Raw genomic sequence first — 21,801 nt, 5'->3', positions numbered from 1 at the left:
GTATCAAGTTACAAGTTGAATCAAAGTTAATGTATAATGTTAAAATTTATCCCTGCATATATATATATATATATATATATATATTAAGTTTTAAAAATCATTTTAATAAAAGTCAATGTACAAGGTAGTAGCAAACTGCAAACCCAGAAATTCTGAACCAACGGAAACAACCTACCAAATTACAAACACAAAGACATAAATTTTTGCTTTAACAAGGGAAAAAAAACATAAATTTTACCATCCGACATTTACGGCTCCCTTGTAATAAAATAAGATAAAATAAAAATTAGTGCTCTACTTCTATTTTCTTAGTGTGGCCTTTTAATTTTAGTGTTAGAACTGAAATTTTACTACTATCTTTTTAATTAATTTATACTATAATAAAGCTGTTAATTAAGTTAATCTTTAATTTAGTTAAAATTATTTTTATTATTATTATAGTTTTTATCTTTTTATAAATAATAAAATTCATCTATAATAAGAGTTGGATTCTTTTTCTATGAACTTTTAATATTTATTATCTAACTTTTAATTTTTTCAATAAATATATAGTATAAGGATAACTTTTAAAAAAAAAAAGAGAAGTATAAGGATATATGGGAAAATAAAACCAATTTTCGCTCCTTTTGCACCTACAAATTTTCTCACTCCTGAGTTTTAACGCTGTCACTTAGGGAAAAAAAAAAAAAGGTACTAACTTTCTCACTGATTCCTTCTCTTTCTCTCCCAAATTTTCCCCAGAAAATTCCCGTCTTTACTTAAGCTCCTATAAGTCCCCACTTCGAAAAACAGTGAAAGCAGTCTTTTTCCCCCAATCTCTTTCTAGCTCAAGGTAAGGCTCTTCCTAGTCTCTTCTTTCGGGTGTTTCTTTGATTTAGGTTATTTTCATTTTGGGTCCTTTTTTAGATGCCATACAATTGTATATTTGATGAATTTGAGGTTACCTTTATAGAGAAAGTTGCTTTTTTTTAATTGTTTTATTTGTATAAATTGTACCAAATGATGATACCAAAAAGAAAGAAATGGACCGAAGCTGAAGAGAAAACCCTAATTGATAAATATGGTGAAATGGTTGCTGATGGAACTCTTGCGAAAATGAAGACCCGAGAAAAGAAATATAAACCTATTGCTTGTTATGTGAATTCTGTGCATCATGTACGTGACTCTATTGCATATCCATGGCAATGGTCATGGAAGGATGTCTCCACTAAGGTGCAAAATATGAGGCATCAATATTTGCTTGTTAAGCAAAAGATTAAGAGACCCGATGCAGTGGTCAATAATCCGGTGGGTGGAGAGTGTAACGGCGATGATGACTTCGATTGGTTAGAAGGGCTTACACATTGGTCGAATTTTTTGCGGTACAAGGAAGTATTTGGGGACGTGGCGGTTTCGTATAATAGTACTAATAACAATAATAGTAATAATAGTAGTGATACGATGGCAGTTGTGAATGAGGAAAGAGAAAACAGAGGGGGATTTATTGGAGGCAGTGGGATGGAGATTGTGGAGTTCGGGAAAATGGGTCAATCCGGAGATGGGGATTTTGTGGGGATTGACGGGGGAGAGAATGGGGTGTTAGGTTTGGGATTTGAGTATGACGGTGAAGAAGGAGAGGGGAATTATAATGGTAACGATCAAGTGAGGGAGGAGGGAGATGATGCTTTGTTGTATGAGGAAGTGGAACCGAATGGGTCAAATTTGAAAAAGAAAAGGAAAGTTTTGAAGGGATTGGAGAAGAAGGCATTCGGGTTTCTAGTGAACCAGTTGGGGCAGTTAAGGGTATTGGAGGCTCGGTTTGAGCAACGTGATGCAGAGAGAGAGCGGGAGAGGAAAAGAAAAGAGAGTGTTCGATTGGAGCTTGAGAAAGAATGGGAAAGAAAGTTGGAAGAAAGAGAAAAGGGGAGGGAAGAAAGAGAGAAGGCTAGGGAGAAGCTGAGAATGCAGAGAATTCATGAGTGGGAAGCTATGGAAAAGCAAAGTGAAGAGAAAGAAAGAAAAAGAAAAGAAGTGGATTCGATACAAGAGAGCGAATGGGAGGAGAGGATGAATAGAAAGAAATCGGAATGGAAGACGAGGATGGATGAAATGTTAAATCAGCACAGAGCAGAAATGAACCAGATGCAGACTCGTTTTCTTCACGAGCAACAAAATCTTACTAGCCAGTTGCTTGGGATTGTTTCTCAATGGACCGGTCATCCAGCAGGGCTTTCGGACCATACTGCTGCCAGCAACCATTATCTTTCACAGATGATGCAAAATTTGCACCATGTGAACGGTATGGTGCATGGAGATGACAGGGTTGATGGAGATAATCAAGATGACCAATTCATTGTTGATGGATAATATCGTATCTGAAAGAAATTTTCTGCAATGAGAAGTGTAAAGGTCAGGAATTGTTAATTCCTCTTGCCAAGAACTTTCTTCTAGATTTGCTTGCATACCGGTCTATTTAGTTCTAAACGTAGCTAATAAGGGATAAGATTCTCTTTCATATTTTCTTCTGCTCATCCTGTTGTAGCTATATTTGTTAAATATAAATGAAATCCTGTTCTAAATTGGTATAAGTTTTTCTCTGTTATTATCTGAAACCAATGTAATGAAAGAATTTTTGCAGCTGACTACAACCATGTCCAATTAAAGGTCCATTGAGCTGAATTATATTTTAGCGCAGTAATGGTTCCACGTTGCTAAGTTTATATGTTAAGGAGCTCTTAGTGTGACCGGAGAGGAGCTTTTATTTCCAGACACCAGTAGAAAATATACCTAGGAAACTATGCCTTGTGTCTCGCCATGTTAATCACCTACTTGAGATGGCTTTCATAAGTTAGGGTCATATTTAGATTGTCTGCATCTCGGAAATTGAATTTCTTGAAATGAGTTTATGGGCACATCACTAACAAACTGAAAGTGAGCCAATACCAATTTGACGTTAGTGCATTCTGAGAACGTCAAAGTCATTTCACTTGCTCGATATTCTTTTCTAGTTAAGGCTTTTAGGTCATCATTTAATAAGTTTTGAAGACTGGTGAATGCACTTATACTAATGATATAGCATAATCTGAGAATGAAACATTACTGACATTCTATTCAACCGGTTTTTTGATGATTATATCTTATATTTATAGGGAGAAAAGAGAGATTTAATTCAGTCTTCTCTGGAGGAAATTTGGAATTCACACTCTATTTTATGTCAGTTTGTACAAAATTATGCTGGAACATGTGAGAGTTTGTCTTTTCTTTTTCTGGTTTTCTTTTTGGAGATTCTATAGAATGCATATATGGAGTTGTATGTGAAGTATATGCATGTATGTTTTTTTATTTATTAATGCATACTTTCTATTGATAGAATAATAGTACTTTGCCATTTTCAGGCAGAAAGTGGCTTATTTACATTAAGAGCACGAGGTGGTTTCTCCTTGTTTGAATATCAGTTGTTTTCTTCCTGACTTATCATTTGCCACTTCAATGCTCTCAAACGAGGGCAGTAAATTATGCTGTTAAGAAATTGCACATAATTGTTCCTTGGGATGGTTTGTAGCAGTAAGCAGAGCCATATTATCCCATCGCTTGATTGTTTATGTCTGAAAACTCAAGACAGCTATAGTTGTTACATCGGTATCATCTGATGTTTCCCTTTGGTCCTTTTACCCACAAGTGCTGATCGAAGTGCCTAGTTTTTGCACAATATTATGTTTGTTTTGAACTTAGTTCATGCAACCATTTGAGCTGATACTTTGTAGAATCTGCAGAAGAACCGCTCTATTCACTGCTACAATGAATTGTATTTAGTAAATGCTACAACTTTATAAACCTCATGTTTGAGAGGAGATTGCTTTGCAAGAAATTTAGATCTCTTCCACCCCTCTGGTATTCAGTTACTTGCAAGCATGGTTAAATCATATTTACGTCATCCACAACTGATCTTAATATGTTTCTATGATTTTATTGTTTTTTGGATTTATGAAAAAAAAAAAGTTTCAGGACCTCTCTCTATTGGAATAGCTTGATGACTGCCCTATTACTTATATTATTTGGCTTTGGTGCTTTCTGCATCAGCTACCAGCTGGTCTAAAAAACATACGGAGCTTGCCTTTGTTGGTGCAGTTAACGTTAAGAGATGGTATTTAACATGTTTAGAATTTGAATTCTAATATTTATAAATTTTTTATTCTTACGTGTGTCCTTGAAAAGCACTTTTAGAGCTCTAAGCAATACTAAACTTTTGAAGACGATAGTGATTTTGAAAAGTTAAAATTTTTAGCTTTTGGTTTTAAAAATCAAACCTTTTTAGCTAAAAGTTGTGCTTACATGGATTTTAATATTTAAAATGTAATTTATATATTGAAATTAAATTTACAAATAATTTTGATCAATTGCTTAGCTATTGATTGAGTTGTTTAAGTCGATGATGTTAACTCAATTAGAAAATGATTAAAAGTTTATTACTTTAAAAGTAATGAGAGTATTTTTTTATACATTTTCTAATAAAATGTTACTATAGTTGAATTTGGAGTTAAGAAATTGTTTATCATCTCTAAAAAAATTAAAAAATTATCTTCAAAATTTCAACTTAACTATTTTAATAAAAGTTTCATTTGATTTTAACATAATTTATTATAAATATTATACTCTACACTTCTAGAAGACCCCTCGAGCGCCACTCTTTGAGAATCAGGTCAAGTAACACTCATTGTAAAAATTCTCCATCTAAACTTTTCGTTGAAACTCTTTAAGGAAATTTTACTCGTCAGAACTCCTCAAATCCAAGTTACACAAGGGTCTCTCCCTCTCTCACTTACATTGTGAGTGTCATAATCTTGATAAAATTTTGTCAATAGCATAAGTTTGTTGGCACCTTAAAATCAAGGTTTAAACTTTGTTGTCATTTCTTCTCCTATATAGTAATATGTACTAAAATGAATAAATTTAAATATTGTTTAAATTAACATTTATTACTTTACCTTATAAAATGAAAGTCTATCTTTTCAAAAACATTTTGGGTAAACTATATCAAATGCCACTAAACTATTAGTAAGCTTATGTTTTGGTCACTCTAACTTCAAAAAATTACAAAAATGGTCACTGGGCTATTTAAAAGTTTTCATTTAAGTCACTAGGTTAAAATTGTTGTTTTATGGCCTTCTTCGTTTGCATCATTTGCACAAACCGGAAGCTCTTCTTCCAGTTTTCTTCTATAACTTAGTTTTTTTTAATGAAACAACTTTGAAAGACACTAATCTGCAGACAAAAATCCAAATAGCATTCTTCTCTGATCTTCGACATTGACTACCATATCAACTTGGATTAATGGTATGCTCTACTCGTCAATGGGTATTGGTTCACTATACCAAACGTTGAATAGTCGCTTAGACCTCACTAATCGGACTTAAAAAAAAAAAACTTAACAGTCTAGTGACTTAAATGAAAACTTTGACCATTTTGTAATATTTTGAAGTTAAATAACTAAGAAGTAAAGTTACTAATAGTTTAGTACCCTTAGATACAGTTTACCCAAACATTTTTTAATGACAATATTAAACATTTAAATCTTAAATTAAACCTTTTAGAAGGAATCCTAAATTAGCCTGTAGGTTACAAGTTAGCAATATTTTTTAGATTGGTTTAATGAAGTAAATTTTAAATAAATAATAAATGATAGCGCTAGGATTTGTTGTTATTGTGGAAATTCCATTTTCTTTACTATTAATATCTTATTCACAAGGAACAGAAATCGCAAAATCTCATAATTTATAATCAATTCATTTAATATTTCTTTTTTAGAGGACAAATTCTCACATTTAAATTATATGTTAGAAAGATCGCCTAATATGCTTTTCTATATCTTGCCACCTCTGTAGTCTACAATAGCTCCCAATAATCATACTTTAAAATATAATAGTATCAGGAATTTTAGAATTTGGATTAAAAGATTAAAAGACTCAATCATGATTGCATCATGCCAAACAAAATATTTCTAGATATCTAATTTTATTTCTCATAATATATTGAAATAAATAATTGTTACTGCAAACATTGAAACCATCTTTAATTTCTCGGATTCATTTTTAGAACCCAATTTTTGAATGACTCAAGTTGTGATGATCCGATGACAAAAGTAAGCCAAAGAAAATTGGTCCCTAATTCCACATATTCTAGAAGCCTTGAGGATCTTTAATAAAATCCCTGCAGTAATGAGGTGGCGGAGACTTGATGTCCATGGTGATATGCCCATGATTTCAGAACTAAGTCATGTGGGGAAAACACCATGCTACCTTCATCGACTTTCATGGTGCAATGATCCTCATACAAGAGGACTGCCATTAATTTAGAGCTTAATTGGAAAGCTTTGCTTTGCCTATGCTAATATCAATCCATTAAAAGCTAAATGTTATATTTAGAGGAAGGCTAAAATATCAATAATTTATATTGTTATATTTAAATGGATGAAATTAAATTTTTATTTTTATTTTTATTTTTGAAGAATCAAAGTGTATTTTTATCATATAATTTTAATATTTTCAAAAAATAAATTGATAGTTTTCCATTTTTGAAGGTTCAGGGCCTACCTACCCTTAATACCGTCCCAGAGATTAAAGTAAAGCATATTAATAGATTTAATATAAATTCGTATGATTTGGCATCACATGCAAAGTATTCTCCAATTCAATTTTTACATATTTGTTTATTACATTAAAAACAACATTTTAAATCCCCATAGTTGGAAATTGGATTTAAGGTGATTTTATTATAAAATCCAAAACCAAATGAGTAGGACAAAAAATCGGGTGTAAGATTATTCACAATTAATTTTCTAAATATATTTATTTATTTAAAAGATTTCAAATATTAACTTCTTCAATCTCTCTTTTCAATCATATTCAACTTTATGGATTGAACTTTGTTGAGGTAATTTTCTCTCTTGCCTTCTCAGAGGATGGTGCTGACCTATTTATATGATACGGATACTATTCATTAACATGACACAATGGGTAGGCTCTGTGCACGTGGACACGTATCCTATCTTAGACTTAACACGTGTTAACGTGGCTCCACACACGCAACTACACAGGGGGATTGCAGTCCACACTCTGCGATTACACATCATCACACGAATATGACCTACGAACACATCATGCGAACTCAATGGAATCAGACCCGAATCAGACCAAAACCCATTCGGATTCGGACCATTTGGACCCAAGATAACTGACATCATAATAATTTGCCCCCCATTTGGTTGTAAAAAAGAGTTATAAAGTTACTCTTTTTAGAACCTGGTTAGAAGTGGACTAAAATTGGAATGATAATCTTTTAAAGTACGCATTATTCTTTATTGTACAACATTCATTTAACCACGTGTATAGGAAACAATATTGTTGTCCATATGTGATTGGTTCTTCACCGTTGGGCATTTGAATAGTCTAAAGTGAAGGAAACCCTCTTTAGAAAAGGGGTAACAATGTCGTAGCAATCACACTGCTTGAATTCAAAATTTTGGAAGAAGAGTTTCAAACGATAAACAGAGTTAATCTTTCTGAGAATCTTGATTTCTCTTTTTATTTTCATCGATAGAGTATGGTTAGGACCAGGGGTAGCGGTCACATTAATTTGGATAACTCCCTACGACAACAGAAGCTACAAAATGTGGTGGGGGCAAAAGCTACGTCTGTACCACGAAAGAGGAAGAACTGTATCGTGCCTTAGCCGCTCGTGGAATTAGAGTTCTAAATTTTGCGTATGATTTCTCTATTCATGAGGGTTTGCATTGCTTGAGCGACACCAATTACGACAGTTTTTTACTCCCCATGCACATCTTGGAAGTAGACTTTCACTTACCCCTCCATCCTTTCTTCTGCAACCTCCTTGGCGACTATCAACTAGCTCCCGACCAACTGTCTGATTTCTCTTGGTGGTTGGCCGTGGCATATTTCATAGAATGCTCTCGGTAGAAAGAGGTTCCGTTAATCGTTGTGTTTCAAAGGTTACACCAACTGAAGCCTTACAACCGAGGGGGTTCGCATGGGTTCTTTTATTTTACTCATCGCGAGGATGCGAAGACACTCATTTCTCACAGATGTAGCAACCTCCGTTTCAATCGCGAGAAATATATTTGCGTTCAATATAAGTTGAATAGTGGGTTTGGTTTTCCTATAGAGCTGTCCATGGTAGGCCGGCCTGAAATTTTTTGGCTCGACTCTTAGGCGGGCCCGCCCGCCCAAATATGGGCCTAAAATTTTGCCTGTGCCCTACCGAAAAAAAAGTAAGCCTGAGCCAGGCCTGCCCGGCCCGATTTTTAATAAAACACAAAAAAAAATATTTTAAAAATAAAAAAAATAAAAATATTTTTAAAGTATTTTAAAATTAAAAAATAAAAAATATATATATATATTTATTATATTCGGGCCGAGCCGGGCCGGGATCGGGCCAAAAAAGTTGAGCCCGAGCCCGGCCCATTTTTTAAACGGGCCTCGTTTTTTTGCCCAAGCCCATATTTCGGGCCTATATTTTTACCCGAACCCTCCCATATTTCGGGCGGGCCGTCGGGCCGGGCCGGGCCACCCGGCCCATGGACAGGTCTATTTTCCTATAAAATGGTCTTTGCCTAATTAAAACATGTGCTCTAAAAAGCGAGATATCGTAACCGATATGGGCTGGGCATAGTTTTACTAATTGTAAGAAATGTCTTTAAGTATTGTCTTTTGGATTTGAGCCCTAATGGATGGAAGCAAGCTGATGCAGATGATGGAGCTGACACCAACACAGTTGGGCTTGTTCTTGCATAGTTCTCGTGGCCACACGGAGCAAACGATGATTTAGCTTTTATACTTCTAGGGTTAAGGGTTGAGCCTAAGAATTACTTTTATAGCTTTTGTAAACTAAAGCATTACCCTTAGTTTTCACAGCCTCCAATGCACGAATAAACTGGTGCAAACACACTTATGTTAACTGCTAGTGCTGATGTTAGAATTGTTGGTGGTGTAGCACAATTCAAGGCACTAAAAATAGTTCTAAGGAGTCTACAAGTTTATCAAGAGAGACTGACGAATACATGGACGCTCATTTGTATATGCAGATGTTTATGGTTGTCCCTCTGGAACTTCTGCTGATGAAGGTAATATGAACACTAGAAAGAGGCAAAGAACTGCTGTGGGAACTTCAAACATTGTTTTAATTAGTGAGGATGAAGGCAGTGCAGGGGGCTTCATCGAAAAAGAAGAGGGGATCAATCTAGGACTTCTAATGCTGTTGTTCCCATTACAATAGAGCCCATTGCAAGCTCACCTTCTATAGTTTCTCTTGTTCACTCCTCATCACCACTGATGTCAACAAACACTAACACCTTTGGACTCATAATCAGTCATGGTTCTCTTGAGGGTTCCATGAAATATAACACTTTTGGCGATAAAGCAGGGACTTTGTTTCCATAGTGCGATCACTTGAATGTGAGCAAGTTTCTATTCAACCCTAATGAGGTGAGAAAACAATGGGATAATCCTACTTTGGAGGAAACAAAAAGGTTGTTCTGCCCTGATGCATCATCTAGTGATGCTAAAAGGCTTTTGTTGTGAGAGCTAGCAGTTTCTCTGCAAGTATTGTTAAACGAGGCTTGTATGGCTAGCATGGGGTTGGTTAAAGGAGTTGATCAAGTAGCTACCCAGAGGATGAAAGTTGAAAACGGTTATCAGTCTACAAAGGTAGCATTAGCATAAGCACGCGAGCTCTATGCAAAGTTGGATGAGGAAAACAAAATATTACAATAGCACAAGGAAAGACTACAGGAGCGCCTTACTACCACTAAAAATGATGTTGAAAAACTTCATGATGAGCTCGCAGGTGAGAAAGAAAATCAACCGGTTCTAGATGCTAGCTTAAGGAAAATAGATGAAAAGCATAAGTCTATGATGGCTAACTTAACAAAGAGCCACGAAGAAGCTATAGAGTAGTATAAGAAAGGGACAATAGAAAACTTAGATGCATATCTGTTTGATTTGAAGGCTAATTTTTTGCTTCATGCTCAAATTATTGTAGGCCCTTTTAATGCATGAAGAGTAAACTTTGATGCCCTTAGCAAGCTAACAGGTACCCAACTAGATTTTGATGTCCATTTTCCTTCTAGGACAGCTTGGGAGGAGTTCGCAGCAAAGTGGAAGAATTCGTCGAATTTTTATATTGTTGATGTTGTTGAAACAAGCTCTACTCTTGAGGATCTCGTTGGTACCAATGTTATTCATGCAGATGGAAATGAGGACAATGAATGCATAAGAGATGATGAATGAGGAGATAATGGGTCGGGTAACTCTTTAGGCGTAGATAAATAACTAACTATTTCATTGCTTGTAATGTACCCAGTATGCTAGCTTTTAAAATTAAGAAATGAAAATATTTGATTTTTGTTGATATGATAATGTGTTTGATTGCTAGTGGACTTGAACTTATTACCTAACCGCATGATAACAATAAGCATACTAAGTAATGAAAACTATCAAGACAACTAACTTAGAGTAAATTATTCATAGCTTTGAAATCACCGTGATTAGGTCATAAATTGGAGTCGTTGTACATTAGCAGTGCGAATGGATATTAGCAAACTAGTGAACAATCACAAGTTGTGGCTTTAAGCCTATACATTCGAAAAACCAAAGTTGTGACTTTGGATTTAACTAGGTTTTATAATATTAGCTACAAATACAGATTATCAAGTTGTTTAAAAGTCGCAATCTTAAATCAGTTAACTCAGAAATGGATAGGTTGCGATATTAAATCAACTAACCTTTGTAAAATCAATCGTGAACGTAGGTTATCGAGTTGTTTAGGAGCTGTGATCTTAAATCAACTAACTCAAATATGGATAGGTTGCGATCTTAAATCAACTAACCTTTGTAAGATTAGCTGTGAACGTGGGTCATCGAGCTGTTTAGGAGCTGCGATCTTAAATCAGCTAACTCAAAGATGAATAGGTTGCGATCTTAAATCAACTAACCTTTGTAAAATCAACCGTGAACATAGGTCGTCGAGCTATTTAGGATTTGCGATCTTAAATCAGCTAACTCAAATATGAATATGTTACGATATTAAATCAACTAACCTTTGTAAAATCAACCGTAAACATAGGTCATCGAGTTGTTTAGAAGTTGCGATCTTAAATCAGCTAACTCAAAGATGAATAGGTTGCAATCTTAAATCATCTAACCTTTGTAAATTCGACCGTGAACGTAGGTCATCGAGCAATTTAGAAGTTGCGATATTAAATCAGCTAACTCAAAGATGAATAAGTTGTGATCTTAAATCAACTAACCTTTGAGAAAAATCAGCATTTATAAATAATACTTCTTTATTAAAATAAAGTTGTGTTCATACATAGTATTTCTTTAAATGGCAGGCATTCCATATTCACGGATAGGGTCGTCCATTTTAGCCAACTTATAGGCTCCATAGCCTACCTTCTGTATCACTTTGTAAGGCCTTTCCCAATTTGGAGTCATATTTCCCTGTTATCCTGCTGGAAGGCTAGCTTCAGTATTTCTAAGAACTAGGTCACCCATCTGAAACTATTTATTCCTCACTTTAGAATTGTAATAACAAGCCACCTATTAAGCTCGTGCAGCAGCCTTGACTTCTGACATTTCTCTAATTGTAGCGTTCTATGCGAGCGCATACCTATCTCAGCAAGGATTACTTCCTCTACTCCATGAACAAGTGAGAACTCAGTTTCTCTAGTAGCTATATGAGGTAAGGTTCACAAGGCCCAAAAAATTCCTGGTAGTTCCTCTAACCAAACTCCTTTGGTATCATCTATTTTCTTTTTAAAAGCTATTAGAATTTTTTTTATTTATGGCCTCCACTTGACCATTCGTCTGGAGAGTCTTGACGAAGTTTTGAGCTAGAGCAATATGTAAATTCTTGCAAAAAGATTTTAAATTTTCCTTGGAATTGCATCCCATTATCTATTATTATTAAGCGAGGGACACCAAATATACAAACAATAGACTTTCACAGAAAGGATTTTATCTATTTTCAGTAATTGTAGCTAAGGCTTCAACTTTTATCCATTTGGTGAAATACTCCACAAACACCACTATGAACTTCTTCTACGCTGTAACTACAGAGAATGAGCCTAGAATGTTGACTCCCCAAGTTACAAATAGCTAGGGGCTCGACATGACTTGTAGCGGCTCCGTTGGCGATCTTTGTACTCAAGCATATTTTTTACAAGAACCGCAGGTACGAACCATATGATGCATATCCTTCTGCACAATTGGCCAATATTACCTTTGTTTAGAAAATTTTTATGCAAGTAACCATGCACCAAAACGATCTCCACAAATTCCTTCATGTATCTCTCTTATTACATAATTAGCTTCTGAAACATTACAGCAACAACTGGGAATACCCCTTTCTATAGAGTATACCCTCTAAAAGGGTATACCTAACAATTATACAAGCAATTATTTTAATCAACTAAAAATGGCACAATTCATTCATTAATTAGATGGTAATTAATTTAACACCATGATCACTTGGTAATTCCTATTTATTTAGTTGGAAACAATAATATCATATTTTTCAACTTTGTACTATAATTTGACGAGCTCCCTTTTATCAATAGAAGTTTCTTCCCCTTACAATATTCGTATGATAGGAGTCATCCACGTATCCTCCTAATTCAGAGTATAGATCTGCTGCATGTTATAGCTCGGAACGTCCTTGTACTCAATCAAATTTTTTCCCTCTCTGTTCGATGACAACAGACGATGCCAGCTTAGAAAGTACATGTGCTCAAGTATTATATTTTCTTGATACTTGCTTCACTTGCACTTTTTCAAATCCGGTGAGTAGTTGTGCTGCTATAGAATGGTATTTCTTCAAATTCAATTCCTTTACTTCATACTCTCCACTCATCTGATTAGAAATTAATTAGGAATCTATGTGCAACACCAATTCCTTATCCCCTAATTGGCAAGCTAATTGCAATATTAATATCAATGTTTCATACTCTGTTGCGTTATTGGATGCCTGGAAGTCGAAAGAAAGACCATATTGCCATTCATTGTTATCAAGGTCAATTAAAAGTACGCCTTCTCTTGATCCTGACTTTGTCGTAAAGCCATCAACATAAATCTCCCGAGTTTTTGAGCTATCAGGCAGACTCATACCCTCTTGTGGTGAATCAACTACTATATTGTGCATAGCCAATGAAAAAGAATTTTTTAGAACATGGGTATGTCTTTGTTATATGCCATTATAAGAGGTAATAAGTTAATTGTACAATTTTCATTAGTTAGTTCTTGTAGAGGATAAAAAATATCAACGAGCTTAGTTCTATTAATATTTCGCAAACCAACATTTCATATTATAAACCATGGTACCTTGGGATTGACAGATTTCTCAAAGAGCATTTGACTATTAAATCAGTCAAAATCTACCTTTTTATTGTTGTTCTCGGAACGTACTCCACGCCAAACTCAGCTAATCGAATCCCTCATTTTATCATTCTCCCTGAGGTGTCAGCTCTGGATAGCATATCTTTAATGGGCTGATTCATCATAATGGGAACAGTATGAGCTTGGAAGTATAGACGCAACTTGCGAGCTAAAATAATTAAAGCAAAAAACAAGTTTATAAATTTTTGAATACCTTAGTTCACAATTCTGCAACACTTTACTAATACACTAGGAATTGGCGAACACTTTCTGCCTCAACTAAAACAACTGCAATTGTCTCCTCCGAGGTCGCCAAATAAACATAAAGAGTTTTTTCCACGCCTGGTGACATCAGTAGTGGTGGTATGTAAGATACATCTTGACGTTTTCAAAGGTTTTCTGACACTCTTCAGTCCATGAGAAAGAAGTTCGCAGGGCTTTAAAGAAAGGCAAACATTTATCTGTCATCCTTGAAACAAATCTATTAAGCGCAACCACTCTTCCCGTTAAACATTGTATATACTTTATCGTCCTTAGAGGAGGCATATCCAAGATGGCAAGAATATTTTTTGGATTAACCTCAATTCCTCTTTTTAAGACCATGAAGCCCAAAAATTTACTAGCTCTTACGCGAAAGGCACATTTATCAAGATTCAACCTCATATTGTGAGTTCGCAACACAATGAATGCCTCAGACAAGTTTTTCACATGATCATTAAGAGTAGAACCCTTTACAAACATGTCGTCAACATAAACCTCAATGCTACATGCAATCTGATCTCTAAAAATTTTGTTTACTAGTATTTGGTAAGTTGCGCCCGCATTCTTCAAACCAAAAGGCATGATACGGTAACAAAATAATCCTTCTTCCGTAACAAAAGTCGTCTTGTCCTAATCCTCTGGAACCATAGATATCTTATTATACTTGGAGAAATCATCCATAAAACTCATGAATTTATGCCTCAAGGACGCATAAACCAACCTATCAATTAAAGGCAAGGGAAATCTTTCCGTTGGGCAAGCTTTATTAATGTTGGTGAAGTCGATACAAACTTTCCACTTACCACTATCCTTTTTCACCATCACCACATTTGAAACCCAGTCAAGGTACGTAACCTCTGTGATGAATCCAATTTATAATAAATTTTCCACTTCTTGCCTTACGGCTTCTACAACTTGCGACGCGAACTTTCTTTTCTTCTGTTTCACTGGCTTCGCCTTGAAAAAACCATTCAATATGTGAACAATTATACGAGGATCCACCATTGGCATATCTATAGCCAACCAGGCAAAAATATCAGCATTTTCCCTTAAGCATTTTACCAAGTTCTCCCTTTCCTTTACTATTAATGTCGATGAAATCTTAACCACATTGTCTATATCATCGTAAAATAACTGCAAACTTTTAAAAACTTCTGTAGTTTTTGGTTTCTTCACTCTCTCCTCATTCCTAGCATCCAAACTGTCCAAGTATAAAAGCTGACTATCTAACCCTATTTGTTGCGAGCTCTGCCCCTGCTACACCTGTTCGTGTGTTTGCTTCACAAACAACATATGGCACTGTTTAGTTGTTCTCTGATCGGATCACATGAATCTTGTATTAATTCTTGTAGGAAACTTGATTTTCATGCAAAATGTCGCTACCATCATCTTGGCTATTCTCATTATGGGATGCCCAAAGATAGCGTTGTACGCCATGAGATGATCGACTACAAAAAAAACTGGGCATACTCCGTTGTTGTATGCTCATCATCCCCCATGGTAATGGGGTAAAGTGATGCAACCCTTTACCCCAACAGGATGGTTCGCGAAGCCATACAATGGGTTCGGCCTCTTCAACGCTTGCTTATTCAAACCTATTATCTAATAAGCTTCCAACATCAATACCTCAACTGCACTGCCACTATCCACTAGTATCATTTTCACCTCAAAACCTGTAATAATTGCTGAAACCACCATCGGATAATTTCTTTCTTCATTGCAAACCAATTCTTCATCTTCATTACTAAAATCCACTATCCACTTTTCCTGCTAACACAACCTCTTAGGCGAACTAACCGACATAACACTCTTGAGATACGTCTTTCTCTTCGCATTAGAGGTTACCCAGCCCTCGTCTATCCCAATTATTACATAAATAGTTCTTCTCACCTTCTGCTTACCTTTGGCCTCAGTCATTGAACTTTGCCCTGACTGGTCAGTACCTTGAGCCACAAAATCTTTCAACTCATATTTCCTAACCGCTTCCTCGATGGCGTCCTTTAGAGAATAACAATCATCAATTTTATGTTCTTCATCTTCATGGAAAGCACATCTATCCCTCGAGCTTGACCTTATTAAATTATGACTCATAAGTGGAGGAGTTGGCAGAATACCAAGGTTTTTTACCTGGCTAAAAATATAGGCACACGTAGCATTTACAGGAGTGTAAGTTTCAAATTTACTATAAGGAGGATACTTTTGTCATGCTCAGGTTACGACCTCTGAAATGTTCTAAACGATTCATTTTGTGACTACCCTTTTTGCTGTCCCCCACCTTGAACTCAAAAAGATTAAGAAGATGTAACGATTGCAAACACCTTCTCTGTTCCTTAACTGTCTGTCATCTTTGTGGAATGTACTGCGAGCTGCTTTTTTTATTTCTTCAACTTCAGCAAACTTGTGGGCCCACTCGTCTAGATATACCAAGCTCTGACGTCAGTTTTCGGTGAATGAATATTGTACATGTTCATTTAGAAAGCCCATGATAAAGGCTTCAATGGCCTACTGATCCTCCAAGTTCTTTGTATTTAACGTTGTTGTATGAAAATGTTTAACATAATCTTATAAACTATCGCCCTCCTTCTACTTAACAGACATCAGCCCCATAGGTGTACTCATTATTGTCATGTGTGCTCAAATTCTACCAAAAAAACATGTGGTCCAACTACGAAAAAGTCTGAATGGAACCTTATAAGAGGGACAAGTACCTATCTTTTGCACTATCTTTAAGAGTTGTCGAGAAGGCTTTGCATTTCGTGGCATCAAAAACTCCTAGCATATTTATGTAATCGTTATATTGCATGAGATGTACTTGAGGATCCTTTATACCCTCAAACATTTCTTTTGAAACTTTAAAATCAGGTGCCAAGCTCATTGTTGCAACCTTAACTGCCAACGAATTGTTAGAACACAATAACCAATCCGTATCCTGAGAATTGGGATGTAAAGCCTGTACATCCCTTTGTAGAGCATCCATCTCACTCTGTTAAGACTTTTCATGCAATTCAGAACCATCCTCTTGCATTTCACTATTATCATGAAGATCTAAACTATCAAACTGCACATTCTTCGTTAAATCTTCATTTTGCTTCAACAATTCCTATTGAAGCGTCTACTGTTGTTCAAATCTAGCACTTTGCAGAGTCATTTGCTCATTCATTAATATCATCTGTTCTTGAAGAGCAACAAAATATTGTGAAAATGGATCTTGGTTAAAGGGGAATGACAATCTCTGACCAACAGGAATACCCTAACCAACAGGGATATTTAAATTGAAGGAGTTCTAGGCTCCTGCATGAGTCGGGTTGCCTAGATTCTTTGGTCGGTCAATAAACCAACCAACAAACAAATCAGCTTCACTAGGTCAGTTTCCTGCACCGAAGTCCCTAAGTTTTTCGGTGAAAATATTAATAGGGGAATTTTCATTGGGGTGAGCCATTTTCAATTTTTGCAAACTGAAGGTTTGAAGACCGGAAGTCTGTCCACGCTCATCACACCAATTTTTGATGTATTTTTCTCTCTTGTCTTCTCAAAGGATGGTGCTGACCTATTTATATGATATGTATAGTGTTCGCTGACATGACATATTGGGTAGGCTCCATACACGTGGACACGTATCCTATCTTAGACTTAACACGTGTTTGCGTGGCTCCATGCATGATCCCGCGCGCGCGACCTCGCAGGGTATTGCAGTCCACACCTTGCGATCACATCTCATTATGCAAACCTGACCAGCGAACACATCATGCGAACTCAATGGAATCAAACTCGAATCTGACCCAAACCCATTCGATTCGGACCATTTGGACCCAAGATAACTGGCATCGTAACAAACCTTTAATTTAATTTTGTAAATAATGTGTGTAATGATAAAATACATTATACTTTTAAGGGAAAACTCAAATTTAAACTTCAAAAACAAAAAAAAAAAAGACCACTAACTTCAAAAAAAAAATTTATAAACCATAAAACATACATAAAAATTCCCCTACGACCCAAATCTCAAGACAAAATGCTAAAATATTAGTTTCTTAAATCATTCTTAAAACAAGAGATTCCATAGTCTCATAACAACTTCAATGTAGAACAAGAGCCAAATTCATTAGTTACTTTGAGATTCTATAAATCATCCAATTTGCTGGGTAACTTTTTTATGTTCTGTGATTCTAATAACATTTGAAAATTATGAGTGTCACACACACAAAAATAGCCCAAAATAGAGCTACACCAACCAACACTTTAACCATCCACAAAATGAAAGTTTAATGCTTAATTGTTACCAACTTTTTGAAATTAAAATTTAACTCTAATTGTTAATACTGTTAAAATTTTTTATTAAATTTAAATTTATTAGTTTTAATTCACAACTTGACCCTTGAAGTATACCTATTTTTTTCATTTTGGTATTTTTTTTACCCAATTTGATACCTAAAGTACACTCACTTTCCAATTTGGTACCTAAAGTATCCGTTATATTTTTAGCTCATTTTTTACAGATGTTAAAAAGAATTTATAGCTGATCACAAAGTACCACATGGCGCTTTTTGTAAAAAATAAATATTTTTATTAAATGTATATATACATTAAAAATATAAAATAGAAATAAATATATATAAAATTCAAATATATATAGAATCTAGAAAAAACATAAATTATAAAAATAAAATTACAAAAAATATGATAAAAGAAAATAAATTAGTTGAAATTAACAATAATATTATAAAAAATGTAAACAAAAATGGTATACAAGGACAAGATTATATACAAGGAAATAAAGGAAATGCTTAGTGGTATATAATTTGGTGTACTATATTTTACAAATTTTTATTAATTTTAACTAAATTTTTTTATCTTATTTTCACGTAGTACTTTATGATTGGCTATCAACTTTTTTTAACGTCTATCAAAAAATGGATAAAAAAAATATATCAGAGGCATACTTCAAATACCAAACTGGGAAGTGAGTGTACTTTAGGTACCAAATTGGATCAGAAAAAAATTTAAGTACCAAAGTGAGAAAACGAGTATACTTCAAGGGACAAATCGTAAATCAAACCAATCCATTACAGCATCATTTCTCCATTACACCGCCACAAAATGAATATTTTTTAAATTATAAAATGTTGCACCAACGAATTTAATAAAATCATTTTAATGAGATTAACAATCAGACCTGGATTTTTTAATTTGAAAAATATGACTAAATTTTAAATAAAAAAAATTAAGGACTTGAAGCATATCTTAACCTCATTTTATTTCTTTGCTAATTGTGGCGGATTTGTGAAAAAAGTTTAATGCTAGTGTTTCTATTCATATTTTTTTATAGAGAATATCATTATTCATTAAAAGCCTTTTTTTTGGGGGGGGGGGGTTACTATTTTCTATATCCGTTTTACTAAATCTCAAGTTAAAATTTGTTCGATTATTCAACCCAACGGGTGGACATATAGGTCCAACTTTGTAAAAAAAAAAAAGGGTGGACCAACTCGTAGACAATGAGTTGGATATGGATTTCAGCCATTGACAGTGGACGGAATAGCCAATGACACTGAATACGGTGCACTAAGAGCCGCAAATAAGTCATGGGAAACAATGTGTTTCAGCATTTAAGGATAGTGCCTTGCGATCACCTCACTTTATTCTAATTATGCTACCCAATAAATATATATAGACACATGCATATATATATATATATATCGGTTGGACAATTTTTTTTTTAAATATTTGTATTCAGTATTTGTGTTGAAAACTTCTTTAATATATGCTTCCTAACCAAAGTCGAGGAATAATTGCGAGTACAACGCTGCAGAAGTCATATGATAAAGTCTTAGCATCTTGGGCTAGATGTAAAAACAGGGTTGAGCAAATGGTAAGCTTGAGCTTAACTAAAAACATAAAATGTTGCGTTTTTGGTTGTAAATGGTCCTTGCTAGTTCTAGTTTCAAAAATCCAACTCAATCCATTAGGGTTTTTTTTGTCATGATTTTCTTGATCAACCCCCACAGCATCTGTATTAGCTGATTATTTGCATTAGATAACAATAATCCAAAGAAAACAAACATTATGTTAAATTCTTACAAGGATATTTCGGGCAAACAGACTGTCCGATACTTGGACTCGAATTTGAGTAACTAGGTAGACCATGGTTATCAGTTACAACATGTTATAAACTAGAAATCCCTTATAATTCTTTCCTTTCCTATATCTAAATCCAATCTTCTTGTAGTACATATAGAGAAGATCTAACTTATATGGTACGCAAACCATCATTGATTATGTGTATATGTTGGAGAAGAATCAGTTCAATGACTTTAAATTCCACAGAAGTAAAGACTGTGCAAAGGCCATAAGTTATCAAGTTCATTTAAGTGAATGAAAAAGAAAAGAAACCACAAACAAGCAACAATCATCACACTTACCAGAGTGTGATGATCAAAGCTAAAAGAAGTTTTTCAAACTCATAATGTTAAAATCAAATGAAATGAAATTCCTCTATCAGTGCTGCTAGGAAAAACCAGAATGATCCTTTAACGGCAAGGAATGATTTTGGTTTCTATTTCAATGAATGAAGGCATCCATACTATTGCTTCGACATTTTCATTCTATTTGAAGTACCAATGTTTGATATCCTTTCCTAATGCATATTGAGATATAGGTATAAAATATGACCCTCTAAATGCACAAAAATCTCATAAAAGCATCCAATACTTGCCACCTGAGTCCAAGTATTATACCATTATAGGAGAAACCAGATACAGGCCTACAGTAGCATAGCTAAACACTAAAGAATTAATGGATTTATCTTGTGGTGGGGTATCAAGGGCTGTTTTTTTTCAAAAGAGGGGTTTGATTTAAGGATGACATCTCTTCAGTCCATGGAATAGGTTAGGTTGGAGAGAAGCCTATATTTAATTGAAATTTGATTCATCATCAGAAAAGGACAGGGCAGGTCAGGTCAGATTTGATAGTAATTTGTAAATTAACACTTCTCTTCTCCACTCCATAGCTACACTTCTTCAACAGAAAGAAGTAAGTACTTGAGAATTTTCTCAAGATTTTTAGGTACTTACTGGAAAGATATTCAGAAACCAAGAAAACAAAAAATGAAGGTTCATAATTTCCCTATCAAACACCAAGTCAATTTTCATAAATACTCTTAACAGGGAAGTCTCAGATCCCAAAATTCAAGTTAAACATGCAATTATATTAAGCAGATTAAAATTAACAACCTTTAATATACAACAATACAAGAAAAACCCAGAAAGATACCACTTTGCACAAAGCAGCTATATATGGTAGGTTAAAAACATAAAATTTTGGGGGGGATTTTTATTTTTTTCAGGTTTTGATACCTTTGATACCTCTAGCACATCTTGTAATAACTTCACACCCTCGATTGTAATGATTCGCTTGATGACCGCCATTGCAATCATAGTAAGAAGCACCAGGGGTAGCACATGGGACCATGTCCCTCCTCAGTGTCTCATAGCTAATGTACTTCCTTTGCATCACCAGCACCCTCCTGTTGCTCTCTGACTCCATTTCTTCCTCTTCTAAACAATCTTCAAGCTTTTTGGTGCAAACCCTTCTTGCCCTTGCATCGATTTCACTGCTTGCCAGTGCACCATCGAGGTCTAAAATCGAGACAGAATTACAGGTATGGAGGAAGAGAAGGGATAGGAAGATGCTAATGAAGATGAATTTGAAGTTGAAAGTGGGCATTTTGGTTTTGGGTTGGATTCTTTTGAAGGGTTTTTCAAGTTTGATTCAGGGATTTGTTGGTATGATAGTTTGATCTTTCATGTAGAATGAAAGAATGGAAATTCAGCATCGAAGCTTACGTACATATATACTTATGTTACAAACAAAATTATACCACTTTGCTTGGAAATACAGTAAAGAGTGGAGTGGGGACTCTTTCTCTCTCTCCATATATATATAAGGAAAAGAAAAATACAAGTTGAAATTAAATGCAACACTAGAATAATTTAGAAACAAATAAAAAAATGTATCAATTTGATCATCATCAAATCAACGCGACAATGAACATTAATTAACTAAAAAAATTGACAAAAATTCAAGAAACCGACCACATCATTGATACACAAAAGATTAA

The 21,801-nt window shown here is 34.8% G+C and overlaps 2 protein-coding genes across 4 annotated transcripts; one reads left to right on the top strand and one right to left on the bottom strand.

Annotated features, from left to right (window-relative positions):
- The first annotated feature begins 659 nt into the window (after positions 1-659).
- LOC105777428 (uncharacterized) lies at positions 660-3,913 on the top strand. 3 transcript variants are annotated; one of them, XR_008190038.1, is made up of 3 exons: positions 660-2,388; positions 3,129-3,222; positions 3,375-3,913. XR_008190038.1 is itself a non-coding variant. In XM_052622612.1 (2 exons), the coding sequence occupies exon 1, from the start codon at positions 1,000-1,002 to the stop codon at positions 2,344-2,346; it is 1,347 nt and encodes a 448-aa protein (XP_052478572.1). In that variant the 5' UTR covers positions 660-999; the 3' UTR covers positions 2,347-2,388; positions 3,375-3,913. The 3 variants fall into 3 exon arrangements, 2 of the variants coding, with proteins under 2 accessions (XP_052478572.1, XP_012456146.1); XM_052622612.1 differs by lacking the exon at positions 3,129-3,222; XM_012600692.2 differs by lacking the exons at positions 3,129-3,222; positions 3,375-3,913 and having other exon boundaries at positions 660-832; positions 1,017-2,567.
- A 17,110-nt stretch (positions 3,914-21,023) lies between these two features.
- LOC105775383 (protein RALF-like 24) lies at positions 21,024-21,407 on the bottom strand. Its single transcript, XM_012597903.1, has one exon. The coding sequence runs from the start codon at positions 21,405-21,407 to the stop codon at positions 21,024-21,026; it is 384 nt and encodes a 127-aa protein (XP_012453357.1).
- Between the last annotated feature and the right edge of the window lie 394 nt (positions 21,408-21,801).

This window comes from Gossypium raimondii, chromosome 10 (assembly GCF_025698545.1).
Source record: "Gossypium raimondii isolate GPD5lz chromosome 10, ASM2569854v1, whole genome shotgun sequence".
Classification (NCBI taxonomy): domain Eukaryota; kingdom Viridiplantae; phylum Streptophyta; class Magnoliopsida; order Malvales; family Malvaceae; genus Gossypium; species Gossypium raimondii.
Note: the sequence above shows the minus strand (reverse complement) of the source record. Positions and strands in the feature narration are given on the sequence as shown.